This window comes from Calypte anna, chromosome 1 (genome assembly GCF_003957555.1).
Source record: "Calypte anna isolate BGI_N300 chromosome 1, bCalAnn1_v1.p, whole genome shotgun sequence".
Taxonomy (NCBI): Eukaryota; Metazoa; Chordata; class Aves; order Apodiformes; family Trochilidae; genus Calypte; species Calypte anna.
In genome coordinates, this window is record NC_044244.1 from 107,818,731 (window position 1) to 107,846,705 (window position 27,975).

At 38.8% G+C, this 27,975-nt stretch overlaps 1 protein-coding gene across 1 annotated transcript; it reads left to right on the plus strand.

Annotated features, from left to right (window-relative positions):
• Positions 1-212: 212 nt before the first annotated feature.
• On the plus strand, positions 213-27,967 carry MORC3 (MORC family CW-type zinc finger 3). Its single transcript, XM_030461989.1, has 17 exons — positions 213-437; positions 5,518-5,590; positions 6,597-6,729; positions 7,770-7,984; positions 8,253-8,400; positions 10,165-10,312; positions 11,366-11,497; positions 11,763-11,882; positions 12,251-12,348; positions 17,929-18,033; positions 18,148-18,270; positions 18,380-18,454; positions 19,294-19,336; positions 20,494-20,681; positions 21,236-22,058; positions 22,195-22,358; positions 25,437-27,967. The coding sequence occupies exons 1-17, from the start codon at positions 399-401 to the stop codon at positions 25,588-25,590; spliced, it is 2,781 nt and encodes a 926-aa protein (XP_030317849.1). The 5' UTR covers positions 213-398; the 3' UTR covers positions 25,591-27,967.
• Positions 27,968-27,975: the final 8 nt, after the last annotated feature.

A 27,975-nucleotide genomic window follows, 5' to 3' on the forward strand; every position in this document is an offset into this window, starting at 1 on the left:
ATCACCTAGCTCCCTATTCTGCGCAGAACCGCAAACAAAACAAACACCCCGACTCCCTCCATCTGCCCGCTTTGCATACAGAAAGCTCCGCATCCTCGGAAGAAAGACCCCGCCTGGGTAACAGCTCCGCACTGCCTCTTCTGCTGCCACACAGCAGGCAGACAGCAGCGGCCCCACCCAGTGCCCTCCTCCTCCTCCTCCTCCCCCCGGGGCCACCGCCACAGCCCTCGCTGCCGGGAGCGGGCGATTAGTGGACGCCAAGAGCCGCCTCTCCCCGGCAGAAGGCGCGGAAGCGAGAGGGGAGGCGGAAGTGCAGGAGCTCCCCAGCGCCCACCCCCCACCCGCCCTCCGCCCCCTTCCCGGCACTTCCCGCCCCGGCTCTCGCTGCGGCACTAAAGATGGCGGCGAAAACAGAGGGCGGCATCCGCCTCAGCGCGGTGAGTGGCGCGGGTGTCCCGGGCGAACGGGGCCCGGGCGGGGTAGGGCTCTGGAGGGAACGAGGTTTCTCCTCCCCGTGCAGGAAGGGCCGGCGTGGGGTCGCCGGTGTCTGGCAGCCGACGGGGAGGATAGGGTGAAGGGGTGCCTGTGCCAGGCCCGCGTCTCTGGGGAGGCGGGAGCTGCCGTGCCGCTGCGGCCGCCGCTTGAGCAGCTCACGGCTCTCCCGTGGTGAGAGCGGGGTCTGCGGGCGGTGCCTTGCCTCTCCGAGGCTAAAAAGTTATCGAGCGAGTGTTGAAAAACAGCACCGCCTCGCTCCCGTCCTTGCTTTAGGCTCTGCTCCCGTCTTGTGCTGTCCCCGGCAGTGTCCTACCTCACCCGGCCCCGGGGGTAAAGGCGCGGTGCCCCCCACCTGCCCGCCCCACTTGAGGGGGAGGAGGGCGGGAACTCCGGGGAATGCCGCAGGCCGTGGTGGGGTCTCCGACATGGATTTCGGAAAAAAAAAAAACCCAGCCAAAAACCTAGGTTAACTCTGGCTGTTGAGGAGGGGAAGTGGCATCTTGTGGGTGGGTTGGGTATGGGGGGGCTACAGTCTTGTAGCGATGTCGATGTGAACGTATTCGTAATTGTGATCTCTAGTCTGGAGCTTGTTACTTAAAATCCTAGATGCTTTTTGCAAGAGGCCTAATTACATTTCAGTAAAGGTGATGAATGTGCATGCAGTTAAACCCACTACTGTGTTGTACTTTTCATAGTCAGTGGTGCTCCTTGCTGGCCTTTTGGGGCAATCGGTCATTTCTTTATTTTGCTAGTAAAAATTAATTTAAAGCTACTTTGTCAGTTGCTTGATGAAGCATGATGGTTTTAAAAGTCCTTCTGACTTTAGCGCGATATGCCTGTAAGTCTAGCAGATAGTTACAAACACCTGGTTCATAACTTTACTTACAGAGTAGTGGAAACAAGCTGAATCATTATGACTTGTCAAATAGTTGGGTGAAAAACGTATGTTAGTACATTCTCAGTACTGCTTAAATTACATTAATATAGGCTCTCGTGATTGCAGAGGTCATCTAGGAATGTCCTACAAGAATTACTCTTTGATTTCAGGTCTCTAATTCTTGCAAGTTTTTGAAATCAACAGTTTGTCTGTTACATTTTATTAAAGAAGTGTTCTCTTTCTTCCTTAGGTAACACGAAGTTAACTTTTTTTTTTTATGCACTGTTAGCCTTCTAAAATGGAAAAACGTATTAGCATTAATAATCAGCCTTTGCAAAAAACCCCTACAGATCACAAGTCAGACTGCAGAGTTTAAATTTGTTCTCAAGTTGAAATCACTTCGGCAAGCTGAACTGCTGAATTCTTACAGATACTGATGAGAAATCTAATCTAGAGTTAGTACAATTGGTAACTTTCTGAATAGCATTTAGGATGCTGTTTAGTTTTGGTTGTCAGTGATCTTATGTGAACGTTTACACACGGTCTTTTTCCACTCAAAGCTGTGATTTTTGTAGCTTTTCACTACAGAAGTGAAGGAGCTGTACAGTGGTTTTTTGTTGTTGTTTTGGTCTGGTTTTTTTGTTTGTTTTAACAAGGTTGTGTCCTATAGTGTAAAAGGCTCCGTTTTCTAGAGACCACTAGAGAGTTGATGGTCACAGTCTCTTCTGTTAGCAGATTTTGTGAACCTATTTGGAAATATGCTGGTTTAACAAAAAAATAATTTCCATTAGTTTCAGAATCATATATAAGCAACACGGGCAGTGTGAGCAGTGCTGGTATCTCATTCCCACACTGGTATTATCCCTTCTCTTGCTCTGTTGAACTTTTTTCTCAGTTGCATGATGAGACCGTTCAGGGAAGTGATCCAGGTTAAAAATAAGATTTAAAAATTATTTTAATTTTGGATCAGCTCCCTGATGTGTTTCATTACACAGTCGTGTAAGTGGACTAGAATAACTGGGAGAGAGGAAGAAGGGAGAATATATATCAAGAAAGGAACAAGCAGACAGGTGCAGTAAAAGCAAAAAGGTGAACCTGCCAGTGGAGTTCCCCCAAAAGTTGCAGAATACTTTTATAAGACAAGACAGGTTTTTCAATGCTGTTTTCATTTGTGCATGTCTTGTGCTTTGCTAGGGATGGAAGAGTTCCAGTTTTCTTGGAAAATAAAAAATTTGCAAAGCTGTCTGGCTTCTTTTGAGGAATAAACAGCTTTACTCTTAAATATTTGCTGGTCCTAATTGCAGGAGGTGCTTCTCTTCGTGCAGCTGAATCTTTTGTATAATTTGCACTGAATATGCAGTTTGAAGGAGGGGGAGGTTTAGTTGTGTCTCAGAAAAGGATTTGGCTGCACTTGGTTGCAGGAGAAAGTGAAAGTAACCAAAATCCATTTAGTTAAAAAATGTATTATGCCCAGCGAACAAGAAAAATCGTCTATACTACAATAATACTAACACAGCTGAAAGTGAGGGTTCACTGGGGAACAAGGTAACAGTCAGAGTTTTCCTACTGTACTGACTTCAGTTATTCATGAGTGAACTTAAATGGTGGTTTGAAGAACTGAAGTGTTAAGGGGACGAAATGGGCTTAAATATTTCCTGATTAACTCATCAGAAAATAATTTGTGGCTGACTGCTGAGTGTGCTCTGGAGAATACTACTCAGAGAATGTCCTTAAAACTGCTACTCTCTGTTTGTTTGGTTTTTTATATATGGTTTTGTCATGTGTCCGTGTTTCAGTTCTGTCCGTGAGCAAACGGTGGTATCTACTCTGAGGCAAACTTTCCAGTGAACAACTACCCTGTGGGTTACCTTGCCTTTTATCAGGGAGTGATGTTAGAGCTAATAATGAAATTCTTACTATTCCATTGTTCCAATCTTCTAATTTCATGTAAATAGTTCTCAGGTTTTGTGTACCACCTTCCAGCCTGTCCCAAAATGTTACCACTTGAAACAGCGATTTTCAGATCAGTATTATGCAAGAATTTATTGAGGAAGCTGTTTCTTTTAAAAGGTTCTTTTCAAAGTCAATCGCTAGTATTCAGCAGCGAAATGAGGGATGGGAAAGCATTGTGTTGCCCTGGCAAGGCATGCCAGAGATTTTCTTGCCGTGAGCAGGTTTGCTTTGTTTCACAGCAAAAGGGGCACTTACCCGTGATTACAGCGGTTTTTAGTGATGCTCTGGTTCCTTCTGAACCAGAGGAGGTTCTCAACTTTTGTCTTTACCAAAACTAGAGTGGGGACTCACTGCCAAGCCTGTATTTCTTAAGTTACAATGCCAGTAGTAACTCTAGAGGTCCTGGTCTACCTGGGTTGTGTGGTTGGAGTTTTTCACTGGCTAGCAGAAGAGAAATATTTTAGCAGCGTGGTGAGCAGATGCGGAATGCTTGAATGTGCGTATCTGTGGTAGGGTTTTTGATTTTGTTGTTTTGAACGTTAGTGTTTATGTTTTGACAAGGTGGGATTTCAGGTGGAAAAAAATTAAAACAGTTGTTTCTCGTGTGTTTTGATTGTGAAGCTTAGAAAGGAACAAATAATGCTAGCATGGTAAAAGGTTGAAGTAAAGAGAGTGATACAGAGATCCTAAGATCCCCTGAGTTATTGTGTGGCAGAGACTGAAACTGAAAGTCTCTTAACCATGTGCTGTGGAATATGTGAAATTAATAGACTTAAGATAATTTTCTTCTTGGATTCTAAATTGTTTGTAAATATGTTAGGAACACGAAAGGAATACAGTGATATAGCCTGACTCAAGTTAACAAATTTACAAAAACAGGCCTTCTAAAGCACAGGTAGCAATGAGGAGTGTGATGTCTCTTCACACTTGTATGTAAGTCAGCGGAGAAATTAAGGGATTAGGTTGCAGTCCGAAAGTGTGTCCCATGCTTTTTATGACCCTAGAATCAAGGTGAGGTTTCTTGGGAATTCATGTTGATCTGAACTAGGGCTGCTGCTGCCTTATTCATGCTCTGGTACCTGGCTCACAGATGTAGAACTTGCTTGGAGCTTTTTTACTTTTCACTGATAAATGAACTTGGAGACTTGAAGTGGTTGCTCACTTTTATTTAGACTTTACTAACTATATAAAAGTGCTTGTCAATTAACAAAATTGTTAAAATTTATTAAGTATGGATATGTGTACACAACTTTAAAATATGTTCTATCTGCATGTTACAATAATATGCACTTTGATGTAACTGCACTGTACAACTATTTCCAGTGTTTTGTATTTGTGCATATTGTTTTTTATGACATCAACATAGCCATGCCAGTGAGGCCTAAGCAGGTGTGTGCTGTGAGTTTGTGTTAAAGTCCTTGTAAAAATATAATTACAGATACTCTTAGTGGTGATGCAAATGCAACTTTATCAGTTTCAGCAGTTAAATTTCTCCAAACATTACATCGACAAAGCCTTAAGTTGTGTGGATATTTAGTTCCATTTAGTTATATGGATATTTAATTACAGATATTTAGACCAGAGTTAGTCGTTTTATCTAGGAGAATATATATGAAAATAAATCAATAAATTACCTGAAAATATTTTTGTCACTGGCATCTATATAAGATATGTCCTTTTAGTAGGTACTGTACTTGCATATTCTTATCTAATCCTAGTAGCAGCTATGTTCCTTTGGTGGCATTTTGTCATAAATGAGGTTAAATGTATGAGATCAAATTGCTAAAAGCACAAACGTCCAGTTCAGGTAATCCGACAGGTGATTTTCATTACTATGGACAAAAGGAGCAAAGACTCCAGACAGGAAGCCACTGAGTTTATTAGGTGCTGCTCACTTTTTAAGATTAGGTTTAATATCTTAATGTTCTTTATATTTTAATCAAGAGAGTTTGGCAGGATGATGGTATAATCCATGCTCAGAATATGGTATGATACTGTGCTGAGTTGTCTTTTTCTTTATTAGATATATTAATGTCCTCTTTAAAAGATGTTAGCACATCAGTACCTAAAAGTAAATTAAATCAGAGCCTTTTGCTAATGTACATAACAGCTTAATTTAATGCAACTTTATTTACTATTTTCTGGTTTGGTATTGTTAAAGAGCTAATGCCATTGTTTGTGGTGTATTTCAGCTTTGTCCAAAGTTCTTGCATACCAACTCTACCAGTCACACCTGGCCTTTCAGTGCAATTGCAGAACTTATAGGTATGTACATCAATAGTTTGTCTGGGTACTTGACAATTTTTTTTTTTTTTTACGTAGTGTTTCAGATTTGATTATCCGAAGTTGTGGTAGTATTCCAAATCTCATTTTGCAATTAAAAATCCCACAGGCCCATAGCAGGTAAGATGATGTTGCAGCCAGGTATATTAGCAATGTGCTACTGTCTGCATAGTGAATAATAAGCAACTTCTTGAGAGCTGGTCAGAAGAGGTGCTTGCATGTCTGAGAGGAAATACCTATTGCAACAGGGACTGAAAGTAGAAACTTGTCTTGTTTTCATTTTCTATTCTCCCACTTGAGCTGCTCATCTCCACCTAATTTTCTGATAATATATTAGTCATCTGTAATTGCAGGGAATTTGTGTGTTGTTTTCAGGCAAGGTTTGCCAGGTTTTGATGGAATTTTTTTGATCATACTGTATTGATTTAATGTTGTCATCTGTAAAGAAGATTTAGGATTAGGCGATTTAGTTTTTAGTATAACATTACAGTACTAAAAACTATGTCTTCTTGCTTCTGTCCAACAGCTGACTAATATTCAGTGACTTAGCTGGGAAATCTATATCAGTGCCAGCACAAAAGTTCTGCAACTATATTGTGTACCTAATTGTGGAGCTGAAAAATGGCTGAAATATTAGAGCTCCCCTAGTTTAGCATGTGACTCTACAGAGCCCTAGGCCTGTGGCTAATGAGCTACGTTTAACTGCTGTATTTATCAAATAAACATATGTGCAAAGTAGCACCATAATAAATTTACAGATAGCTATTCCAAGTAGGTGTTTAGCAGTGTTGCAAGATTAACATTCAGCAGATTGGTTGTAAATGTATTCCTGCTAGACAAGGCTCGTTGTGCTACATAGAGATTTAAGGAACTTTGGAGGAGTTACCATATGACAACTCCACTAGGATTGAACTTTAAAATATGTTAAGACTTGTTAAATGTTTGTTTTTCAGTATCCCACACCCTTGTTTGCTTTCTTTCTCTTCAGATAATGCTTATGATCCAGATGTGAGTGCTAAACAGATATGGATAGACAAAACGGTGATAAATGACAATATCTGCTTGACATTCACTGATAATGGAAATGGTATGAACTCAGAGAAGCTCCACAAAATGCTAAGGTGGATAACCTCTTTTGCATTTTCTTTTTCTTTTATTAGTTTTTCTTATATAGTCTAGTTTTGTTAATAATTTTAGCAATTCTGAAAGTGAGTGATTATCCAAGTGAGACTTTGGAATAGACAGATGTTAGCAAAACTTATGCAACTTTGTCATTGTGTTTTATTTCAGAATTTCATTCTGTCCTTTTTGTCAGCATTCCCATTTAACTTTCTACACTCTCCATACTGCCTTTTAGTGGCACTAAGGAGAATTTAATTGTATTTTTTTTATTCAAGATTACTTTAGGTTAAGCTAGCAAGCAGGAGACAGGTCAAACCCTTGGAGTATTGTAAATAGAAGATGCTGTGGAATACTGAAGGGAATGGTAATTATGTTGACATGGATTGTCTCTCTATCTTACAAGTATTTTAGAGGGTTTGAACTAATCTTTCTACAGCTTTTGTTTCCACTGTTAGCAGAAAGTTTGGTGTTCAATTGCTGTTCTAGTATGAAAGATTTTTCTGCCTACAGATAAATCTCTGGGTTTAAAATTAAGCAAGCTTGAGTCCAAAGTGTTGTGTGGGTTTTTTCTGTCAAATACATTAATTAATTGTTTGCTTGCTAAGTCCAGTGTTTCATAGGCAGTTACTTGCTCTACTTCACACGCAATGTGTACTCACTAATGGCAAATTTGTGGATCACTTTTTCAAGCAAGTGAAGGTAACAAAAGCCTTAGTGGCTTCTCTTGGTATTTATTGTGAACCCACAGGGTAACTATTAGATTTCTATAAGAATGCATATTGCATAATTTCAGAGAATATTTCGTTTCCATACTTAAAGATGACAGTAAATTTCTCTGAATTCTTGCAGCAATGCTAAAGGGTAACTTTCAGCATTTTCCTTAACTGTATTTAGTTTAATTGTACCATAGCCCCACACCTCTAAAATCAAGATATTTACTTATGTTTTAAGTCTAATTTGGTAAGCCTTACATGCATCTTGTAGGTTTTCAAGTTTTATAGAAGCTTCTACAGTCTCTTGACCTTTCCATACATTTCAGCTTTGGCTTCAGTGAGAAATCCATGATGAATGGCCGTGTTCCAGTGGGACTGTATGGAAACGGGTTTAAGTCGGGATCCATGCGCCTGGGAAAAGATGCAATAGTCTTCACCAAGAATGGGGATACCATGAGCGTCGGCCTCCTGTCTCAAACTTTCCTTGAAGTCACAAAAGCAGAACATGTCATGGTTCCTATAGTGACATTTAACAACCAACATATCCTTTCAACAGCTTTTGAATGAAAAGCTGTGGGTGCGTGCACGATTTAGATTATATTCTCAGTAAAGGAAATCTACTTTTTTAGCCACCTTAATGGAATTGTGAGATGCAAGGAAGCCTATGATTTGTTAAGGCCTAATTTTGTAGGAGCTCTGAGGTGCAGAATGAAAACATGTGAAGTGAGTAGAAGATACTGTTAAAGAAATGTCCTCATATTGTGAAAGCTTGCTTCATTTTAAATTACTATCCTTAACACAGTGCTTACGACAGATAAGTGACCCAGCAGAATCCAAAAACAGCCTGAAGGCCATCTTAACACATTCTCTATTTTCTACTGAGGAGAAATTACTGGCAGAGCTAGATGCTATAATGGGGAAAAAAGGAACGAGAATTATTATTTGGAATCTTAGAAGGTAAGATGAAATCCAGTCCCTTACACTTCTTGTTTAGGTTATCTTTCAGTGTATGAATACATAGAAGGGATTTGTTTATAGAGTAATTCCAACAGACTGTGGGGAGTTAGCTGTAACTGGGAAACTAGACTCAGATTCACATGACTGAAGGGTTGTAATATTGTATGAGAACTCTTGCTAATATCTCTGATAACAAAGCAGAAGGAAGAGGAATGTAAAGAGCTTTGTATTTTCCTTTCCTAAGATACTATTGCTTTTGCCAGAAGGAAAATTGAAATAGATGAAATGTCTGTTATTTCAAACCTATGAAATTATGAATGCAAAAATTCAAACAAATATTTGTAGGTACAGGCAAGTATTACTGGCTGTTTGTTTGGAGTCAGCAGTATCCTTGTAGAGGGTTCTAGACCTTTCTAAACTTTTAAAATGTATAGATAGAAATAAGTGTAAATAAACACAGTTGTGTGTATTTATCTTATTTATCTGCTTGCTTCTGTAAGGTTCTTGATGGCAATATGGATTTCCAGCCTTCAAGCTTTGTTTTGTTTTGTTTTTTAACAGCTGTTTCTGTAGCAGTGGCAGAGGGGTGTCATCACTTCCCATCTTCTTTCCCTTTCCTTCACATCTTTGCTGCTTCCTTATTACTGGGGAACCTTTCTGATTGTCTATCCAAAGGAATTTTAGCTTGCTTTTAACTGTGACAGCTCTAACTGCTTGGGAGGATGTTACTTTGTACTGTGTTCTTAAGTGCTCTGCTTAAGGTGGTTTTACATACCTGAAATAACAAGGTATTCCAGAGGAAAGAGTTTTGAACTGTTTCAGTCCTTTGGACTTGGAAAGAAACTGGCATATTTTTCAGTTTATCTCTATTGTTGCCCATCAGAAAAAAAGGCAGGGAGGGAGGGGGTTGTGGGAAGACACGAAACCACACCTGGATGAGTGTTACTCTTTGCACTTCACCAGGTACTTTCATTTATTTACTTAGGTGTCTGATTCACATTTTTAACAATGTGTATTACTTCATTGCTTGAACAAAAGGAAATACAGTGAACTCAGCTGACTGGGCAGTGTAGCTTTCATGCTCTGAATTTTGGAGTGTATTCATGGCAAGTTGTGGGAAATAACACTTTCGGAGAGAGTTCTTTTTGGTTTTAGTATGATGTAATTGAATCTACTTTTTTTAGAAGCAAAAGCTGTTTCAGAATTAAAATACTTAATTTCTGGAATATTTCTGCCCACTATGATATATCTCAGTGCCATGCAGAGGTACTACCATTATCCTGCACAGCTAAATATAGTGTATACATCTGGGGAGTGGTACAATAGGAAATTGTGTTAGTTATTGAGCTGGAAACCTGTGATGGGTATAATTTTTGCAGCATTAAAAAACTTAGGAAGGCAATTTTTAATGTTTCAAAATTTTTAATTGGTAAGGAGTGTTTGTGTCTTGGTCCACCCAGAATTTAAAGCTGATATTAACTGCTTATAGTTTTGATGCTTGACCTATTTAGAATTAAGTTAGAATTCGTTAATGTCTTGCTTGCTGTCACTTCCCTTGTTTTTCTTGGGTATCAGAAAGTAGGTGGTGAGCTTTGTTTATGTGAATTTTAGCAGGTCTGTGAGAAAAGCAGCCATTGCTCCAAGTAATTCAATTTCTTTTGCCTCATTGCAATATCCACTGTGGCCACCAAAATATCTTTTCTTGTGTGTGTTTTTTTTCCCCACCCCTCATAATTAGTATATGTTTTTAATCTTATTTCTTAGAGATAAAAATGAAAAAACAGAGTTTGACTTTGACAAGGATAAATACGACATCAGAATTCCAGAAGACTTGGATGAAACAGGCAAAAGAGGATACAAAAAACAAGAGAGATTGGACCAGATTGTTCCTGAAAGTGACTACTCACTGCGAGTATGTATAACATAGTTTAAAAATTGTTTGTTTTGTGAAGCTGGAAGGTGTATGTCTTTGTTTTAATATAATGTTCTATGCTACAGAAGTGATGACTTGGGTGACACAGACTGGACAGGCAAATGTCAAATAGTTTTGCAAATAACTTTTGCTGTTAAATGTAGGCATCATTATTGACTAAAGAGCAAGAAGGAAATGCAGTCAGGTGCTTCAGAAATTAAATAGGTGTGTCAGCACAGTAAACATTTCATTGTAGCAAAGGTATACATGTATGTAATACTGACATGTACTTGTGGATCTTTTAAAACTTAGTCATTTCTAGGTTTCAAAAAGAAGTAGGGGAATTAGGAAGCAGGTCTTCTGTTGGAATGTATGCATACAGACAGGGACAAGGCTTTTCTGTAGGTTAATTGATAGAATCATTGTCTCCAGTGTTGACTGATAAGCTTTGAAAGCTTCTTTTAGTAAGAAAGTGCATCTAGAATTACTGGATGTTCTCTCGGATAATGTTCAGCAGCATTCTTCCAGTTGAACTAAAATGGTCAAGTCCTGATGTGCAATATTCACTTCAGTTATTAGAAGTTGTAAAAATAATCATAAATGCAATGCAAATTGAAATTCGTAGGTCTACATGTTTATAAGAAGATTGCATAGCTATTATATGATAATGTGCAGTCATTTGGAACAAAGTTAAGACACTTGTTTTTGATTTTAAGTTTGTAGTTGAATTTTTAAGCTCTGCATAAGAGATGAGAAGAGAAGATTGTGGGTGTGAGAGCTCTTTTACTAGTAAATCTGCATCTTCAGACACCTGATTAACTTGCCATATTCATAAAAGTTCTTCAGTTGCTATTAATTTAATGTGTGATACGTGTATGGTTATTACGCACACTTGCAATTCCTCCCCTTCTGGATTCATGTTAGGAAAAAAACCACATTTCATAAAATGTAATTAAAACTGGAGTTTGTCTTCCTAAGCATGCATATTGTAAAATACTGGTATTTTGAGGTTTGGGGTTTTTTTAATAACAGGAATTACTGTATGTTTTGTAGGCTTATTGCAGTATTTTGTATCTGAAGCCAACAATGCAGATCATTCTGCGAGGACAAAAAGTGAAAACACAGCTGGTTTCCAAAAGCCTTGCCTTCATTGAACGTGATATATATAGGCCAAAATTTTTGAATGTATCCTTTGCTAAGATTTACACCATAACACGTGGAATTTAATTATGTGATTTTATAGTGGTTTTTTTTTTTTTTAGTGAACTGTCTGAATTCTGCTGAGCATATTATGTTTTTTCATTAATTTTTTTTTTTATAAAGATATACTGAAGGAATTATCTCAATATTAAAACAAAGTTCCAAGACCTAGTTTAGAATAAACACTCAGTAACAATGTTTTTGTGTTACATGAGATTAACTAGATTTTTTCCTTAATATATGGTAAAAGGCTAAAACAGTAAGAATTACTTTTGGATTTAACTGCAGAAACAAAGATCATTATGGGATAATGATGTACCATAAAAACAGACTCATCAAAGCTTATGAAAGAGTTGGATGTCAGTTAAAGGTAAGAAACTAAAGGTCAAAAATGTTTTAACATCATTAGAAATAATTTTCAATCAAGCACAGGTTTTAAAAAAGAATACAGATGCAAACTCGGATATAAATGTGTGTTTTATAAAATCATCTGTTTTAGTTTGTGCAGCAGTTAAAAACTATTAATTTATGTGCAATTGTTTTAATGTTTGTCTTTAAAATTTAACTGGATACACAAAATAGGTGTCTGAGTATATCTTTTAGGAGGAAATAGTGGGGTGGAGCAGTCGAGTTTTTATTTAGGGGGCTTATGTGGAGAGTTTCCTTTTGGATAAGAGTCTTAACAGTATTAGAATAGAGGACATATTGGTTTTCCTGATAGTTCTTAATTTCTTACAGGCAAACAACATGGGTGTTGGTGTTGTTGGGATTATTGAATGCAACTTCCTAAAACCAACTCATAATAAACAAGATTTTGACTACACAAATGAATACAGGTAAATGTATATTTTATTATGTAGACTATTTAATGGACAGCATAGTTCACTGTGGAATACTTACAGGCTTCTTCTTTTCTGAGTAGTAGGAATAAAAGTGTGTTCCATCATTTAACTGCATGACTGTTCTGTACACTAGGGGTGGAATGTTTACATCTACACTGGTCATCCTGCATGCACTGTACAGTCAGACATCTAGAGTATCATAGACCTCATTTTAAGGCAAGTGCCCCAGAAGTGGTGGTTGCAGTTCTGCCTCTCACTGATTGTAAAACAGGTACACAATAATTCACTGAGATGTGGATGTTTGTATGGCACAGGATCAAAATTGTGATATGCAAATCCCATTCTACTAACTTTTCCATAACAATGTGTTTGGCCTTTTTTTGGAAAAGCTTTGGATGTTTCTGAGCTCTTTTCAGTTTCTTCCCTAGGAGTGGACTAGAATGTTCTCAAGTCTTCTGCTACCTGATAAAGCATTTAAACACTCAGGATGACCATCCTGAGGGCAGCAAATATTTGAGATATTGCTTTGTTTCAGTTTTTATTTCTTGCATAGGATTGCCACTTTTTCACCTATCTGCATCCATGCCACCAGTCAATATCTAGTGTGATATTTCTTACAGCTAAACTGTGAACCAGATTGGGAATTTAGTCTGGCTTAAAATGATGACATGATGATTGGTTTAAGTCAGGTGGATTTCCAAGTCTGTTTATTGTGCTCTGTTGCAAATCAGTTGTGCTGGCATTCTGAAAGGAGGCACATGGGGAAGAAAAGGCTGGAAGAGATGAGTTACCTAAACAGTTTCAGGCTGAGGTGTAAAAACTGTCTGGGGAAAATTTCCTGAATACCAACCTAGAGAATTGTTCCCCTCTGTTACTTTATTTCCTTTAACGATGTCAAGGCTCTTTACTTTCTCCTGCACTACTGGGCGTTTCCTGCAGCTGTGTCCTGAGGCTCCCTCCTTGCCCACCCTGGGGACCCAGAGTTTCTGCCACTCCTGTTTTCAAGTTCAACCAGCAGCAAAGCTGAGCACACACTCACTGAGGACACTGATGTGGCTGGTTACACAGACTGCCACTGATGAGGTGCATCTACATATGAGACATAAAACATAAACAGCCAAGTCCCTTTGTCACGATCCATAACTGTTATTATTTTATATTTTGTTTGTGAGGAAATACTAGCTGCTGTGAATATACATCCTACATATTGCAAAAGCAGACAGCTTTATGGTTTGAACGAATTACAATGATTTATTTCAGGGAAAATGACACCACGTTGAAAGGAGTCTTAGGAAGGAGTTAATAGTGGGAGAAAAAATGCAGGGAAAACAGGTTTTTAAACAAATGAATCACCCCAGGGAAAGGGCTGTTAAGGAGAGGAGAGGGAAAAGAAACAGTTTATTGCTTTTTCACCCTTCAAAGAAAATCGCCGCCACTGGTGTCGCTGTTCCTTCTCACTGATGCTCACTTGTCTTTTTGCTGCTGCTTTGTTTATGCCTTCCTTCTGACTTTCCCCCTTTTCCTCTGAATTTTTGTAGTAAAAAGTTCCTTCTTCTCATCAATTATTGCCAGAGGTTGTGAATTGATAGCTGCAGGTATTCCCTGTGTATTCAGGTTTTCCCAGAGTTCTTTAGTTCTTGTATTTGGTACCAATTTGCATTGCCTGTCTGGCAGCTTTGTCAGGAGCCATTCTGATTAGCGTTTTTCCTTTTTAATCCTGACAGAGGAGGAGGGGTTTGTTGATGAGATTTGCCTTGATACATTTTAAGGATGGTAAACAGGGGAAAGGCTGTCACACTGTGGAGGGGAGGGGTTGCTGATAGAAATAAGTTTAATGCATTGTAAACAGAGCAAACTTGCCAGCACAGCGTCATGCTAGCTTGGATGTAATTTTGCTGATTCAAGAGACAATTTTTTTTATTTTCAAGGTATCCATGTTATACTCCTTCCTTGGCTTGTAGACAGTGAGGGCAGGCACATGCCACTAGACTCACAAGCACATGCACATTTGTAGGTTCCTGGAGTAACAGCACAGCCCCTCTGTCCTCCTGGTACCTCTGCCTGGATCTCTGACCCTTCTACCTGCTTCACAGATCCCCTGTGTGCCTGGCTAGTGCAGCTTGATGTTCACTCGTTTAATGTTTGATGTTTGGTGTGTGCACTCACATACTCATCCCACTGATACACCATACTTGCAAGTCCCATTGGGTATCCCAGCCTGCCCCCTTACCTGGCTGATAGTCCTGCCTGAATCCAGGGATTCCTGCTCCTCACTGCACCAGCACTGGGGAAGATGCAGCCCCATTTCCACTTCTAGCCAGTACCAGGCACACAGGCTGCAACCCACAGTCCAGCTCCAGCTGCCATCACTGAGCCCTTCAGTCATGCTGATCCACCCAGGGAGCTGTTTTTTAAGGGATGCACTGTTCCTGCCTCACTGAGTGGCAGCTGAGAGCCCCACTGGCTCCAGTAGCTGACACCACACCACCAGTGTGACTCCAGGAGCTGGCACCAAATACACATGCACACAACACACACACACAAAGCTCTCAGTAGTACTTGATAGTTAGTTGACAGCTTGTGCAATACAGATGCACAAGAGATAGAGAATGAGATTATGCAGAGAGATTGTTGAGAAAACATTAAATTGAAAGATACAAGAAAATAGGACAGCCTGTGATCAGGCCCAGGGCTCATCCTGACAAGTGTACTGACCAGCCCTCTTTTACATGTGACCAGCTCCTTGTATACCCTTTTATGTCTGCACTTTTTGTTCCCCTCTACTCCCCTTTCATCATGCATTGCCTGGTGTCTCATCAGTTGGTGTACTTCCACTGATCCCCTCCAGACATCTTGGACCTTCAGGTTTGCATCCTTAGTAATTGCAAAATTCCAGTTTGCCTGCAATTTGCTGATAGCCTGTTAATTAGTGTGACTGACCAGTGTTATTTGTGGTGGTTGTCTCTGTTAATGCTAATTGGTCTGGTGCTATGACTCTCTGTGTTTATATTCTTCCCTTTCTTTATCCTCCTGACTGGAAAAATAAACATTCTTGCACTACATATCCTTACCAGTTGGTGTGATTGACCAGGTTTGTTCTTATCACTACCTCCTTTGTCAGTCAGGTTTATCTCTGTATGTTCTTGTTTACAGCTTCTTTGACCAGATACCCTTAAAGAAGCAGGCACTTTCCTTCTATATGCCCTAGCACTTGCTTTCAACATGGACTTATTATTTTATATTTTATTTGTGAGGAAATATTAGCCACTGCATATATACATCCTACAAATTGCAAATTTTCTATAGTATTGACTTGCAAACCTTTGGCAGAAGACGCTGTCTTTCTCAAGGTGCATGTTTTGTCCTTCAGCCATTTGCAGTTTCCTAAACTGTCCGTGGTGCCTTTCCTAACTTGCTGATTTATACAGCTCTGCATTTAAAGATAACCCAGAAACCACTGCAGAGTGCTGTAATAAACAGATCTGCTAATTGTAGCAATTAAGGGGCTATAGCAAGATAAATCTAGCTGCTCTTGCTGTTGATCCAGCAGCCCTCTGGTGGAGGAGCAGCAAGCCTGATAGCTGCTATTGCCACTAAGTTTAATCTGCCTATACCTTTGAATGGTACCTACAGTTTGTGCTGCTCTTTGCTGTGATATTGCCAGCTTTAAGCAGTTCCTGTGTTTTTACCACAATTGTGCTAGCAGGGCCATTAGTGAGACCACATGGTAAAGCAGTTGAGGGAATCAGTCAAACTGGAAAATAGCTCTTGTGTTAAGTTTTTTCAGTACAGAAGTTCCTTGAACCATTTTCTGTGTGGTAGCACTAACAGTTTCCTTGATGGAGGGGTAGGAATTAAGAAGTCTGTAAGATAGCAATTTGTGTTGACCAAGGTTTACACTATGTTCCCACAGGCTGGCACAGTGAGTACTAAATGCTTTTTACTTGTTTCTTTTTAAAACCACTTTTAATGTGGGCATGGAGATGCTACACTTGGAAGATCTTTTATAAAGGTTGTCATGCCCCACAAGGTGGGTGCAGCACTGTCACGTCTCACAAAGTGAGCACAGCTCCCCAGATGTGGGGTCCAAACAAAACATCATGTCCCACAGAGTGGACACAGGTAGGGTTCCCCAGAGTGGGGCTCGACCCAGGGAGATTTGGACTGGACCCCCTTGCTTTCTAAACTCCCTCAGAGAGGAACCTAGGTTCTCTTCTCCTTGTCCTCTTCTAATTAATCTCTTTTAACAACCCATTTGGCGAGATTAAGTTCGGGAATTCTCTGCCTGTCAGGGTGGCCATCAAACAGAGCTCACCTTGCAAGGACAGTGTTCAGCTTATTGGGATGGCCACTTAAAGGAGGGGCTGCTATTGTGAGAATAGGGCCCTGTTTATCTGGGTGGTTACCCAAATGAGGGTCTCTTCTTGAGAGAACAGAGTCCAGATGGCTATCGAATGAGGCCTCCACCCGAGCACAGTGCCCACTTTGTCAGGGCAGCTCTTTTGAGACAAATACTCTTTTTGGGATTCTACCAAGCTTCTTCTGCAGAGTGCCACAGGTTTTAGGAAGTTAACTTTCCAGCCCAAAATAGAAACATAAAACTGATGCTGCACTTTCATGATCATTGTAAACTGATCTGCCCTTCTTCCCTCTCTCTAGAAGAGAGATGTGATCCCAACTGTGCATTGCTGCTTATGTCTGCCCTTGTGCTGCTTCCTGTTTTTTGTCACCAAAATTCATGGCTTGGGTTCAGAGGTGATCTAGATCAAAACTATCTAGGTCAGGCTAGTTCACTGCACAATCATGTGTGTTAGTTCAAGGGATGGGGTGGTATAGGTGTTGGAATAAGCCAGACAGGGAGGGACTGACTTTCAGGCTCTGGTTACCCAGCCACCTTACTCTGATGTAAATTTATCATGCTGGTGAGAGACAGTCTTAACCTCTCCCTCACCTGTGGGGCTTGTTGTTGTTCCTCTGCATCACTCCCTCCTGTGTCTGCCAGCTCCAGTGGTCACTGAGCTGCATGATGAGCCCTAATCAGGAAACTAATCCCACTAAATAATAATGTAGGGAAGGACTAGCCTGCTCCCTTTAGCAGCATGTAGACTTTATACTGCATTAAAGTGATCATACATTTTCAATCTTTGTGTAGTATTGTTGAACTCAGAGTAACCATGAATGTGCAGTTAATGTATGTTCAGAAACATGAGACAAAAAACCACAGCTAACAACTGGATTGACAGATGTTAAACAGCACTTGTTTGTTCCATGGCTGAGGTTGAACTGGTGAGGTAGCTTCAGGTTGTGCACTGTACATTTACAGTGCTTCTGAATTTACCAGCTTTGATTTAATTTTTTTCTGTGCTCCAGCTCATATTTCCAGTAAATTCTTTGACAAACACAACTTCACGCTATTCTTAATTTCTAGGGCTTTAAAAGCAAAAAGCATATTGTTGTGCAAATAGAATTATTAGAATTGTTCATACGTTTATTCTTTCACTGTATTTTGTAAAGGTTCTTTCTGTGCTGAGATTTGATACATCAAGGTGGTCTTTAAAAATTTTTCTTTTTTAGACTTACAATAGCAGCACTAGGAGAAAAGCTTAATGATTACTGGAATGAGATGAAAACAAAGAAAAACGAAGAGCATCCCTTAGCTTTGCCAGTTGAGGAGATACAGTGAGTATCACTTGTAAATAGAAGAATTTTACATAATATTACTATTACTGTTTCACACTCAATCGTGAAAATTAACTTGTTGTATGAAAGCTCTGATATTTTTTCCCATCACAGAAAACAACCTGATCAGACGTGGGTGCAATGTGATGGGTGTCTGAAATGGCGGAAGCTGCCAGATGGAATCGAGCACTTGCCGGATAAGTGGTACTGCTCACTGAACCCTGACCCACAGTTCCGGTAAAATTAAGATTTTGATGAACATCTAAATACTGCTTTTAGTTCTTTTTTCATCACCTGTTATAAGCACGGATGTCACCTTGTTTTTTTCCTTCCCTCCTGAACTCAGGAATTGCAATGTGCCAGAAGAACCAGAAGATGATGATTTAATACATCCTACATATGAAAAAACTTACAAGAAGAAGTGAGTACTAGAGGCTTTCTCTCAAGTACTTCAACACTAGAGAGGAATGTGAAGACTAAATGTCTTTTTCTCTAACCTGCACTGTAATTGCAAGTTCCTCTGGGAATATATCCAGCCAGAAAATTGTGCCCTGAAATCAAGACTTGATAATAGCAGTGAAGAGATTAATAGAACAGTTTTTTTCTCTGTTATTAGAATGTTTGTGTTACATTAACATTTCTCTTTGACTTAATACCTGTTTGCCTTCCTAAATCAAAATTAGAAAGTCACAAATGACAGAAGCCCCTTTTGTTAATATACTAAGGACAGCAATGCAACAATTGATGTTGAAGTGCAGCCCTCAAAGAGGGGCATTGTTTCATAATAGTAGGTCGTATAAGCATAGTTTGGGATGTTAAAAGAAACAAGCTACTAGGGCTGTTAGGAGACTTGAATTATTTTAAGGTCCATGTTGAATCAGCTGAATACCTCAATACTTTTCTTTTCACTAAGAATCCTCTTATTCTGAGATGTATGGAAAAAGAATGGCTGGATTAATTTTAACTAATGCTTGATAGCATTCTAGAAGTGGGAGTTCAGGTTTTTTTTTCAATTTTTAAAAATAAATCTTAATTTGAGAGAGAACCTCTTTGAAATTTAGCTATACTAAATTTTAAGTCCATGCAAAAAGTGTTTATTCATTAAACCAGAATATGTTCATTAGAACTTTATAGTATCTAGCTGAAATAAGGAGTATTGTGTTTGGTTTTTATAATGAATTAATTTTTTTAAATGTTTTATAATGAATTAATATTTTGAATCTAACATCTTAATTTTTATTTTTCCTTGCTGCTGTGCAGAGACAGGGAAAAACTGAAGAAGCGACTGGAGTACAGCCATCAGGTAAGTCTTGAAGTTGATAGAAAAGTGACTCTGGTAGCTGAGTTTTTCCTGATGGCAACGATACAGTTTAATTGAACAGGCCAGACTTTGAGATAGTTTACTGTAGCAAGTGGCCAGCTGACTGGTTCAATATCCTGTTTTGCTTTAGTGGCTGTACAGGTTATGCTATTAGTAAACTAAAAATCCCATCTCTATTGCCTGATGATGGAAAATGCGCCATCCTTTTCTCTGTAGTAGTTAATAAAGAGTCTGGGAGGGACAAAACCCTCTCACAAAAAAGTACCATAAAAGATGTAAGCCCCTCAAACGTGTTTTAATGGCATAACATCTAATTAAAGCAAATACTTTTGTTGTAGAGAGCTGTGATGAGGATATGAAAGCAAAGATGTCCTTAAAGCTGGGGGATGTTGGGAATGGACAGATTAGTTGTAGCTGTACTTAAGCAAGGAGTCAGATTAAATATAGATGAAAATTAGCCTGGTTGAGTGATCAGAATGGGTACGTTGTAACTCAGAATCAAGTTCCCTAATTTGATTATCTTAAGTTGCTTTCAAAGTAAAGTGCAAACCTAACATCACTCTATTTCTGGAGACGTGCTGTTTTACCTGGTATTTACTTCATTGTGTTTATTTTTCCGTCATTGCATTTACACAAGCACAGAAGTTAACTTCTAAAAGTAAGGTTTCATTCATTTTAAACAAACAATTAATTATGGGCAGCTTTAACAGATGTCCCATACTTTGTGTACAGTCAGACTTCAGACAGAGAGCTTGGGAAAATGTCTTGCCTGGGCTTCTACACAGTCCTCTGAGAAATGTAGCAGAACTCTTTAACCATGATACAGAACTTACTGCTTTTTAGTATGTTGTATGTCTTAAATTGACATGAAGGGAAAGTACTTCATGAGCATCAGTGAAGTGGTGGAGGGGTTGTGTGATTATGAAGTTTAGAAAACTGTGTTCTGCAGTGTGGAGTCTAGGTAGCCTTTCTTACTGCAAAATATTCAGCCCAGATTTAAGTACATTTTTAGAGCATTCATAAGAAATGTAGGTCAGAATTTTAGGTACTGGCAGATAGTTAGGAGAACTGCTTAAACCTGTTCTGAAGAATCCACTAATGTCTGTTACTTTTCATTCTTTACTAATATTACCTCATAGATCAATAATGAAATGTTTCTAAAAACAACTGTTTCCTCAAGTAAAGACTTCAAAACATTCTCACCTGTGGTTGGAAAGGAAGCTGTTCCAAGAGCAGTTTTACCAGAAACATCAAATGCTTCTGTCAAGAGACCTCTGCTTATTATAAATAGATCTGTTTCTTCACCTCATTCTGATTCTGATAACAGGTTAGTGAACCTGTACAAAGTAGATACCTGTTTACTTCTAAAATTATTAACTCGTTAATGAAAATGATGGTGTTGGGTGTTGTCCCTGCTTCAAGTGATAGCTGCCAAAATTCGTATGTCTTTCTGGGGAGTACAGAATGCAGCAGGTTGATTAAAGGTGCCTAGAAAGCTTGTGAAGTGTGCAAGTGAATGCAGCAAAAATTGCCTAGTGGTTTGCCTCTTCAGAAAAAGACTTATGTTAACCACACTCTCCAGTATGTTTTCCTTTGCCTTGATTGGCTAAGCAAGAGATACTGGGGGCATTTCTGCAAATACTGAGTCTGTTTCAAAACACTGTGAAGGTAATGATTTAGTGTGTGGATGTCAGCTACTTGTTTTTCACAGGAAAGGCATTTTTTGCTGCACATCTTAAAATACAATGCAGGGAGACTTCCCTGTCTAGTTATTGAGTAGTTTTTAATAAAAGCTTATAGGTTTACTAAAGATAGTTTGAAAATAAATGTCTTTGCAGAGTTTGGGCAATACAATAATCAGTTTAATATTTTGCTTCTCAGTCTTAAACGGAAGACACCTGGTTGCATGACACCTGTGTCTTCAAAGACACCTCGGTTAAATGACAAAGCATTCAACAACCATGATGATGATGATGTCATTATTTTAGAGGAGAGCAGCACTCCAAAGCCTTCAGCAGATGCTGATGTTCCTGTGGTAAAAACTGAGTGCATTAATTTGGATCAAGAAGAGAAGCAGACAGAAAACTGTAATGTCGAAGAACCTTGCAGTGCAAGTACTTCAGAACCAAAAAGTGAACAGCTGACCTCAGCAACACAGACAGAGCTCCCAAACGTAGTTGTTAAAAAGGAAGAGGCAGAAGATGAAACCGATATTCCAGTTCCCAGGGCAGAGATGGAAACTGAACAGCACAGGGCTAATGGTGTTTCTGGGACATCTGTAAATCTTGAACATGAACTGAAAATTCAGCTGCAGTTATTAAACAAAGAAAAAGAAATGTACCAAGCCAAATGTGAAGTATTAACCAAACAAGTAGAAACACTGGAACAGAAAATTTTGGAGATGAATAATAAGTATGTAAAGAAAGAGATGTGCCATCAGTCTACTGAGACAGTTTCTTTATTTCAAGAAGAAAAAGGTCATGAAAGAAGTTTGGCAGAAGTGACTGTTCTCTATGAACAGGCCTTAGAAGAAATAGCAAAACTAAAGGAACAATGCAGTACTCTGCAGAACTTAAAAACTGAATGCAGCAAGTGTGCCGATGGTGAAAATAAGAGCGAGGTAGATGAAATCGCTGTGCAACTGGATGATGTTTTCAGGCAACTGGACAAGTGCAGTATTGAGAGAGACAGATACAAAAGTGAGGTATGTTTGTTGAAACAGTGATATCTTTCAAGTTAACAGTTAAATTATTTTTATTTTGAAGTGTTTTGTAGCAGTTGCAGTACACCGTGTGTTATATAGTTCAGTCGTAACTCATGAAATTATTTTTATTTGCTAGATTGAACTACTAGAAGTGGAAAAAAATCAAATTGCCTGTCAGTGTGAAGAATTGAAAGCAGAAATTGCACAGTTAAAAGCTTCGATTCCACAAGCAGTAGCACAAGCAAATGATTCTACCACCAGTAATGTAGAAGACTCAGTAAATTTTTCTGATGGAGAAAGGTATCAATTTTGTTATTTCTAGACTGCATTTCAAGCATGATTGTGTCTGGGTGACTGTATCTGAAATGTCTTAATGAAAGTTATGTCTAATAATCCTGTAATAAAATGTGAGATTTGGAATTTTTGTACTGCCTCTCGTGACTCCTAATTCAGTAACATTTTTTAATCCAGTGTTTTATTTAATTATTGTTAAAATTTAGGTGTTTGTGTGAGCAGGGTTGGCCATTGCACAATTTTAAGAACTGACAGTTCTTAAAATACCAAAAATGTTATATAATTTCTAGACACGACTTGCAGAACAAGGAGAGAGAAAGGAGGCATGAAAGAGGGTCATCATTAGCTTATGCTGTGTAGGTGAACTTCACTTCTATATTCTGTTTTTCTTTCTTGGATCAATTGTATTCTAAAGAAGAGAGTTTATTTTCAGTTTTGAAACTTTGCTTTCCTGTAAGGACTTACAGCTGCAGACCAATCCTGTGTGGAAGTTAGTTTGTGTCCAGAGTCTACCTTTGAGCTAAATGCACCAGATGGAAGCAGGGATGAGCAGGAATACAGGCATGCTGCCTGGGCATGTAGAATAAAAATGAAAGCCAGAGCTCAGCTGGAGTTAAAAGAGACAATGCCTGTGAAGGGCATCCATAAGGGCTTCTGTAAGCACAGTACCAATAACAGGAGGCAAAAAATGAGATCCTGTGGTTCAGTGGGGCAGGTGCTTAGTAGTAAAGGACGTGAGGTGTGTAAGGCACAAATTATTGTGGTACCTAGTACTTTCTTTACCATGTTTTTTACTGCATGGGTCTGTGAGCCAGGTGGTGATCTTAAGGAGTGAAGAATTACCTGTAATAAACAATGACTGAAGCAAGGGACTATTTAAGCAAATTGGACATACACAAGTCTGTGAGACCAGAGGGAGCTGCTCAGTTGGTGGACAGTAGGCCTTGTTATAATAACCTCCCAAAGATGTGGCAGTCAGCATTCATGATGCCTGGAAAAAGGTAGTCACCCTCCCTGTACTTAGGACAGGCTGCTGCTCAGTGTAGCCTCAGTTCCTGGGAACACCATGGAGCAAATCTACCTGGAAGTCTCCTGTAGCCCCATGATAGTCCAGGTGACTAGGAACAACCAGCGTGGATTTACTGAGGATGAATCATTCCTCCACAGCCTCATTGCTTTTTACAGTGAAATGCCCAGCTCTGTGGACCTTCATTTTAATAAAGCTTTCAACATGGGCTGCTGTTATGTCACGATCATGAAGTTTGTGAGGTATTGTGTGGGTAGGTAAATAAGGAGGTGGGTCATAAAATTGACCAGACTGCTGAGTTCATGGATCAATATGAAGCCCAGCAACACTTTAAAGCCTTTATTAATGGCCCAGGTGATGAGGTGAAATTAAATCTGTAAAATTCACAGTGTCATCAAATTGGAACTATTGATATTCTGGTGGGTAAGGCTGGTGTGGAGTGACCTTAACAAATTAAATGGGTTGGAAGAAACTTCCTGGAAAGTCAATGAAGGCAGCTGCAGAGTTTGGCACTTGTGTTGGTAATACCCCATGCAGCTGTACCACGTTGGAGACTTCTGGGAAGAAGATAGCTTGCAATGCTGGCATGCTAAAAGTTGAGTATGAGCCAGCAGTGCACTCTTAAGGTGGGACAGCCCAGTGCCTTACTAGATTGTATCTGACTAGAGTTCAGCCAGCAGTCTGAGGGAAGTGATTCTTCCCTACTATTGGCCATTGTGAGGCTGAAAATGGAATATTGTGTCCAGTTTTGGGCTCCCTGGTATGCAGCTGACTCTAATGTATTGGAGCAAGTCTACTAAAGAGCTACCAAGATGGGTAGGGGCCTGGAGCATCTGATAAAGAGGTGGAAGGGTCAGGAAATAGCCCTATGAAGAGTGAGGTACCTTGAAATACCTTTAATCTCTTCTGATGCCTAATGAAAGGGTGTACAAAAGATGAAGCCAGCATCTTCTCGTGAGCACCATGATAGGACAATGGGCACAAGCTGCAGCAAGGGAAGTTCTGGTTAAATATGAGAGGCCAGAATTTTTCACAGCAAGGGTAGTCAAACCCTGAAAAAGAGATGTGGGCAGATTGTGGAATCTCCATATTTGGAGATTTTCAAAACACAAGTATATCTTGAGCAACTTGACTTGAGTTAACCCTGCTTTGAATGTGTGTTGCAGGGCTGAGAGGGAGGAGAGAATGGACTGGTTGATTCTAGATAACCCTTTCAATCTAACTTTTTCTGTGGTTCAGTCTCCCCTTTGTCTTCCAGCATTTCATTTTTGTTTTACAGCATCTGACTTGTGATCCCTAAAAGCATTGGCAAATATATGCAGGACTTGTGAGTAACTTCTGCCACAAGTCCTGTTGGGATATGATGGCACTGTGAAGACTGGCTACTGGAGATGATAAAGGAACTGATGGCAGAAGGAAATGCTCAAGGGAAGGGATGGGTGATTTGGAAGCAATTTGATCAGGAAGAGGACAGAGCAGGGCGATCCAAGAAAGAAAGCAAAAAGAGAAACATAGCATATTCCCTGTGTTATATGTAACTTTTAACCTTATTTACTCTTAATATTTTAAAGCCTTTAGTTAAGCTACTTTTTCTTGCCTTCTCTTGTTCTCTGTTTTTTCTGCTTTTGTTAACATAAATGGTAGATGTTTGTGCTTCTAAATGTACAAAAATACTGGGGTTCAATACTGTTTTGAGAAATAAAAAGGTGTGGGACAAAGGGTTGTGCCGGTGATTATTTGCTAACTTAAAAGCATTCAGAAGCATTTCTGAGCTGTTTTGGGAAAGATGAAATTCAGTTTAATCCTCAGTAATTTGTTTGAAACTAAGAGAATCTTAACCTTCAAACTTTAAACTCAAGAGACTCAGCTTTGAACAGCTGGTAGATTTTGAAATTATCTTGATGCTGCTTTAACTGCATCAATTTATTGCTGGTCTATTTAAGTCCTGTATGGAGCCTTTTCAGTGTAAAGTTATTCCAGCTTTGTTAAATAAAGGGCTGTGTATTTGAATGTAAAACTCCACCTACATTTAATTGTATCTAATTATTTCTTTACAGCCTGAAGCTACGTTCTCTTCGAGTGAATGTCGGACAGCTTCTAGCTACAATCATGCCTGATCTGGACTTGCAGCAAGTAAATTATGATATTGATGTAGTAGATGAAATTTTAGGACAAGTTGTAGAACAAATGCACGAAATCAGTAGTACTTAGTATTAAGATTTTAGCAGACTCTTACGTGATCTTCCATTATAACGTTTCTGTAGATTCAAAATTGTATATACTACTTCTTCACTTTATATATTTGACATAGTTTGATCAGTAAGTGTATATATACTCTGCATTTAAATGTTCCCAACAGATGCAGTGGGTGTTACCTTTACTTCCTCTTAAAGGAACACTGTCAATGTTGACTTAATTAAGGATTGTACTTAATTAAAGATTTTGCTTTTAAAATGTATTTGTAATTAAATTTGCAAATATTTTTATTAGTAGGAATCTTAATACTTTTTGTACAAAAGTTTTTTTTGTTAAATTCTGATCTTATAAGCATTAATACGTGCAATTATTTCATCTTCTAAAATCTTAAGTGGTGGAATATATTAAAAATGAAAAAAAAAAAAGAACAAAAAGAACCTTCTTACCTTCTTTGATTACCTTCCCAGAGCAAACCTTAGTCGCATTGTTGTATACTGCAGTATTGCTTCATTACTAAAGCAGTGTTGTATGTTGCATTACTGGGATAGAAGTGTAACTTGGGACATATGGGTAATATTTGTGGTTTACTACCAAAAGAAGAAAAATTCTTCAAGGTTTTTATCCTGAAAACCGATTATATTTGACTGCCTTTTGGATTTTCTTGTGTCACTAAAGAACATCTGTACATAGTTTAGCAGCATAAACACGCCCATAGGATGCAGCTAGGATATTTCAGCCCTTTCCATGATGGAAACTACAAGCCTGTTTGTGTCCTGCCCTTTCTACTTGATTGTTGTTTTCTTGTACATCTAAGAACCTGTCTGTATCTGAGCACAGTCAGCAGGATCTTCAGTTCTACTCTGTAGTTCTATTTGAACACAGCAGTTTTGGTTGACGGGTCCAGGTATGTACCAGTACATGGCTTCAGTGGTCAGATTTTACACAAAGCTTTTGCCTGCTTTTTTCCAAGTCAAAAGCAGCTGGTGGAATGAGAAGCACCTTGGTGGACCATTGGAGAGAACAAGCTGGGGTGGGAGCCCTGAGCCACCTCTGCTCTCCATCCAGTGCTGCCGCTTGAGACCTGGAGACCTTATTTCAGGGAAGCCCAGTGCTGTACAGGATTGACACAGGTTCTGTGCTGTATCCAAATGTTTGTATATATTATCTCAAAACCCAAATTGCTTCAGTATTAAACATGTAGTATGCCTTGGGGTCTTTCTGGCTGAGATATGAGGATGCTGAGATTTATCTCTGAAACTTACCTTTTTATCAGAAGGTACCACGATGACTCTGAATGCATCAGCCTGCTAAATCCTTGATTAATTAGTTGAATGGAAATAGTTTTAAAAGAGGCTGTGTTTCCTTATCTGTGGTGTTAACAGAGTGAACTAAAGCTGAAAATGTTCAACTATAACTCGTTTATGCTATCTTAAAGTTTAGACATCATTTATAATAGGTAAGATACGTGAGTCCCCCTTTGCCTCTCCTCTTTTTTTCTCCCCCCCCTGCCCCCAAATGTTTTACAGTGACTCTTAAGCCACTACTTCTATGCTCTAATCCTCATGCAAATAATTCCTGGAAGAAATGGTACTCAGAGAAATCACTGTAACAGTGGTGACAGTATTTTCACTCAATTGCATATTTTTTCTTTTGAAGTTGTTAGTAATGGGAAGAAAGGTGGCAAGGATAGCAGATCCACCTTTTACTTTGTGGTGGTATTTGTCATCCAAAAAATGATTCTTGCTTTTTAAAAAGTTTAAAAAAAAATTGGAAAAAAAAATCATGAAATAGTGTTTGATACATTCATTTCTAGGAAGCATATTTTTTTTTAAAAAGCCAACATTTTTGGCTTTTGCACTGCTACTGGCCTGATTTAATTGAATTATATTCCTCTTAGTTGTAGTTCAGTCAGTTTCTTCTGTGGGCAGTATTTCTATTTCAAGATGCTGTCTACTCTAGTATGCCAATAAGGGTAATGCAATACTCTTGTACTTTATAATGGATAAATTGAATGCTTTTTTTGAAGAGGTGGCTGTAATATAACTGTTCGTATGACTTTTAAAAAGTTTGTATTTTCCAGTTATTGGTGTGTAGTTTTCCATTTCTTAATCATTATTTATTATGTTTCATCAGACCATAGTTGAGTTTCTTACAAACAACTGGTAAAATACAGCATATGTCTATATTAAAAAATTGCAAATTTACAATGTACATTTACACTTTGGAGAACAGTGGACTAATGGAAATGCTTTTTATTTACTTGTTAAAATTATTTTTTGTAAAAAATAAAATTAAAAAAAACCTATATAAATCTGCATTTGCAGGATCAAAACTGATATGTGATCAAATGCAATGTTTTTGTTTATAAATAAATACTATGCAGAATGGTTAATTTTTCTG

Coding starts and splice junctions, on each gene's coding strand:
- MORC3 (XM_030461989.1), top strand. CDS start 399: ATGGCGGCGAAAACAGAGGGCGGCATCCGCCTCAGCGCG. Junction 11,498..11,762: donor ATAGGCCAAAATTTTTGAAT/GTATCCTTTGCT, acceptor ATATGGTAAAAG/GCTAAAACAGTAAGAATTAC. Junction 18,034..18,147: donor TTGCCAGTTGAGGAGATACA/GTGAGTATCACT, acceptor TTCCCATCACAG/AAAACAACCTGATCAGACGT.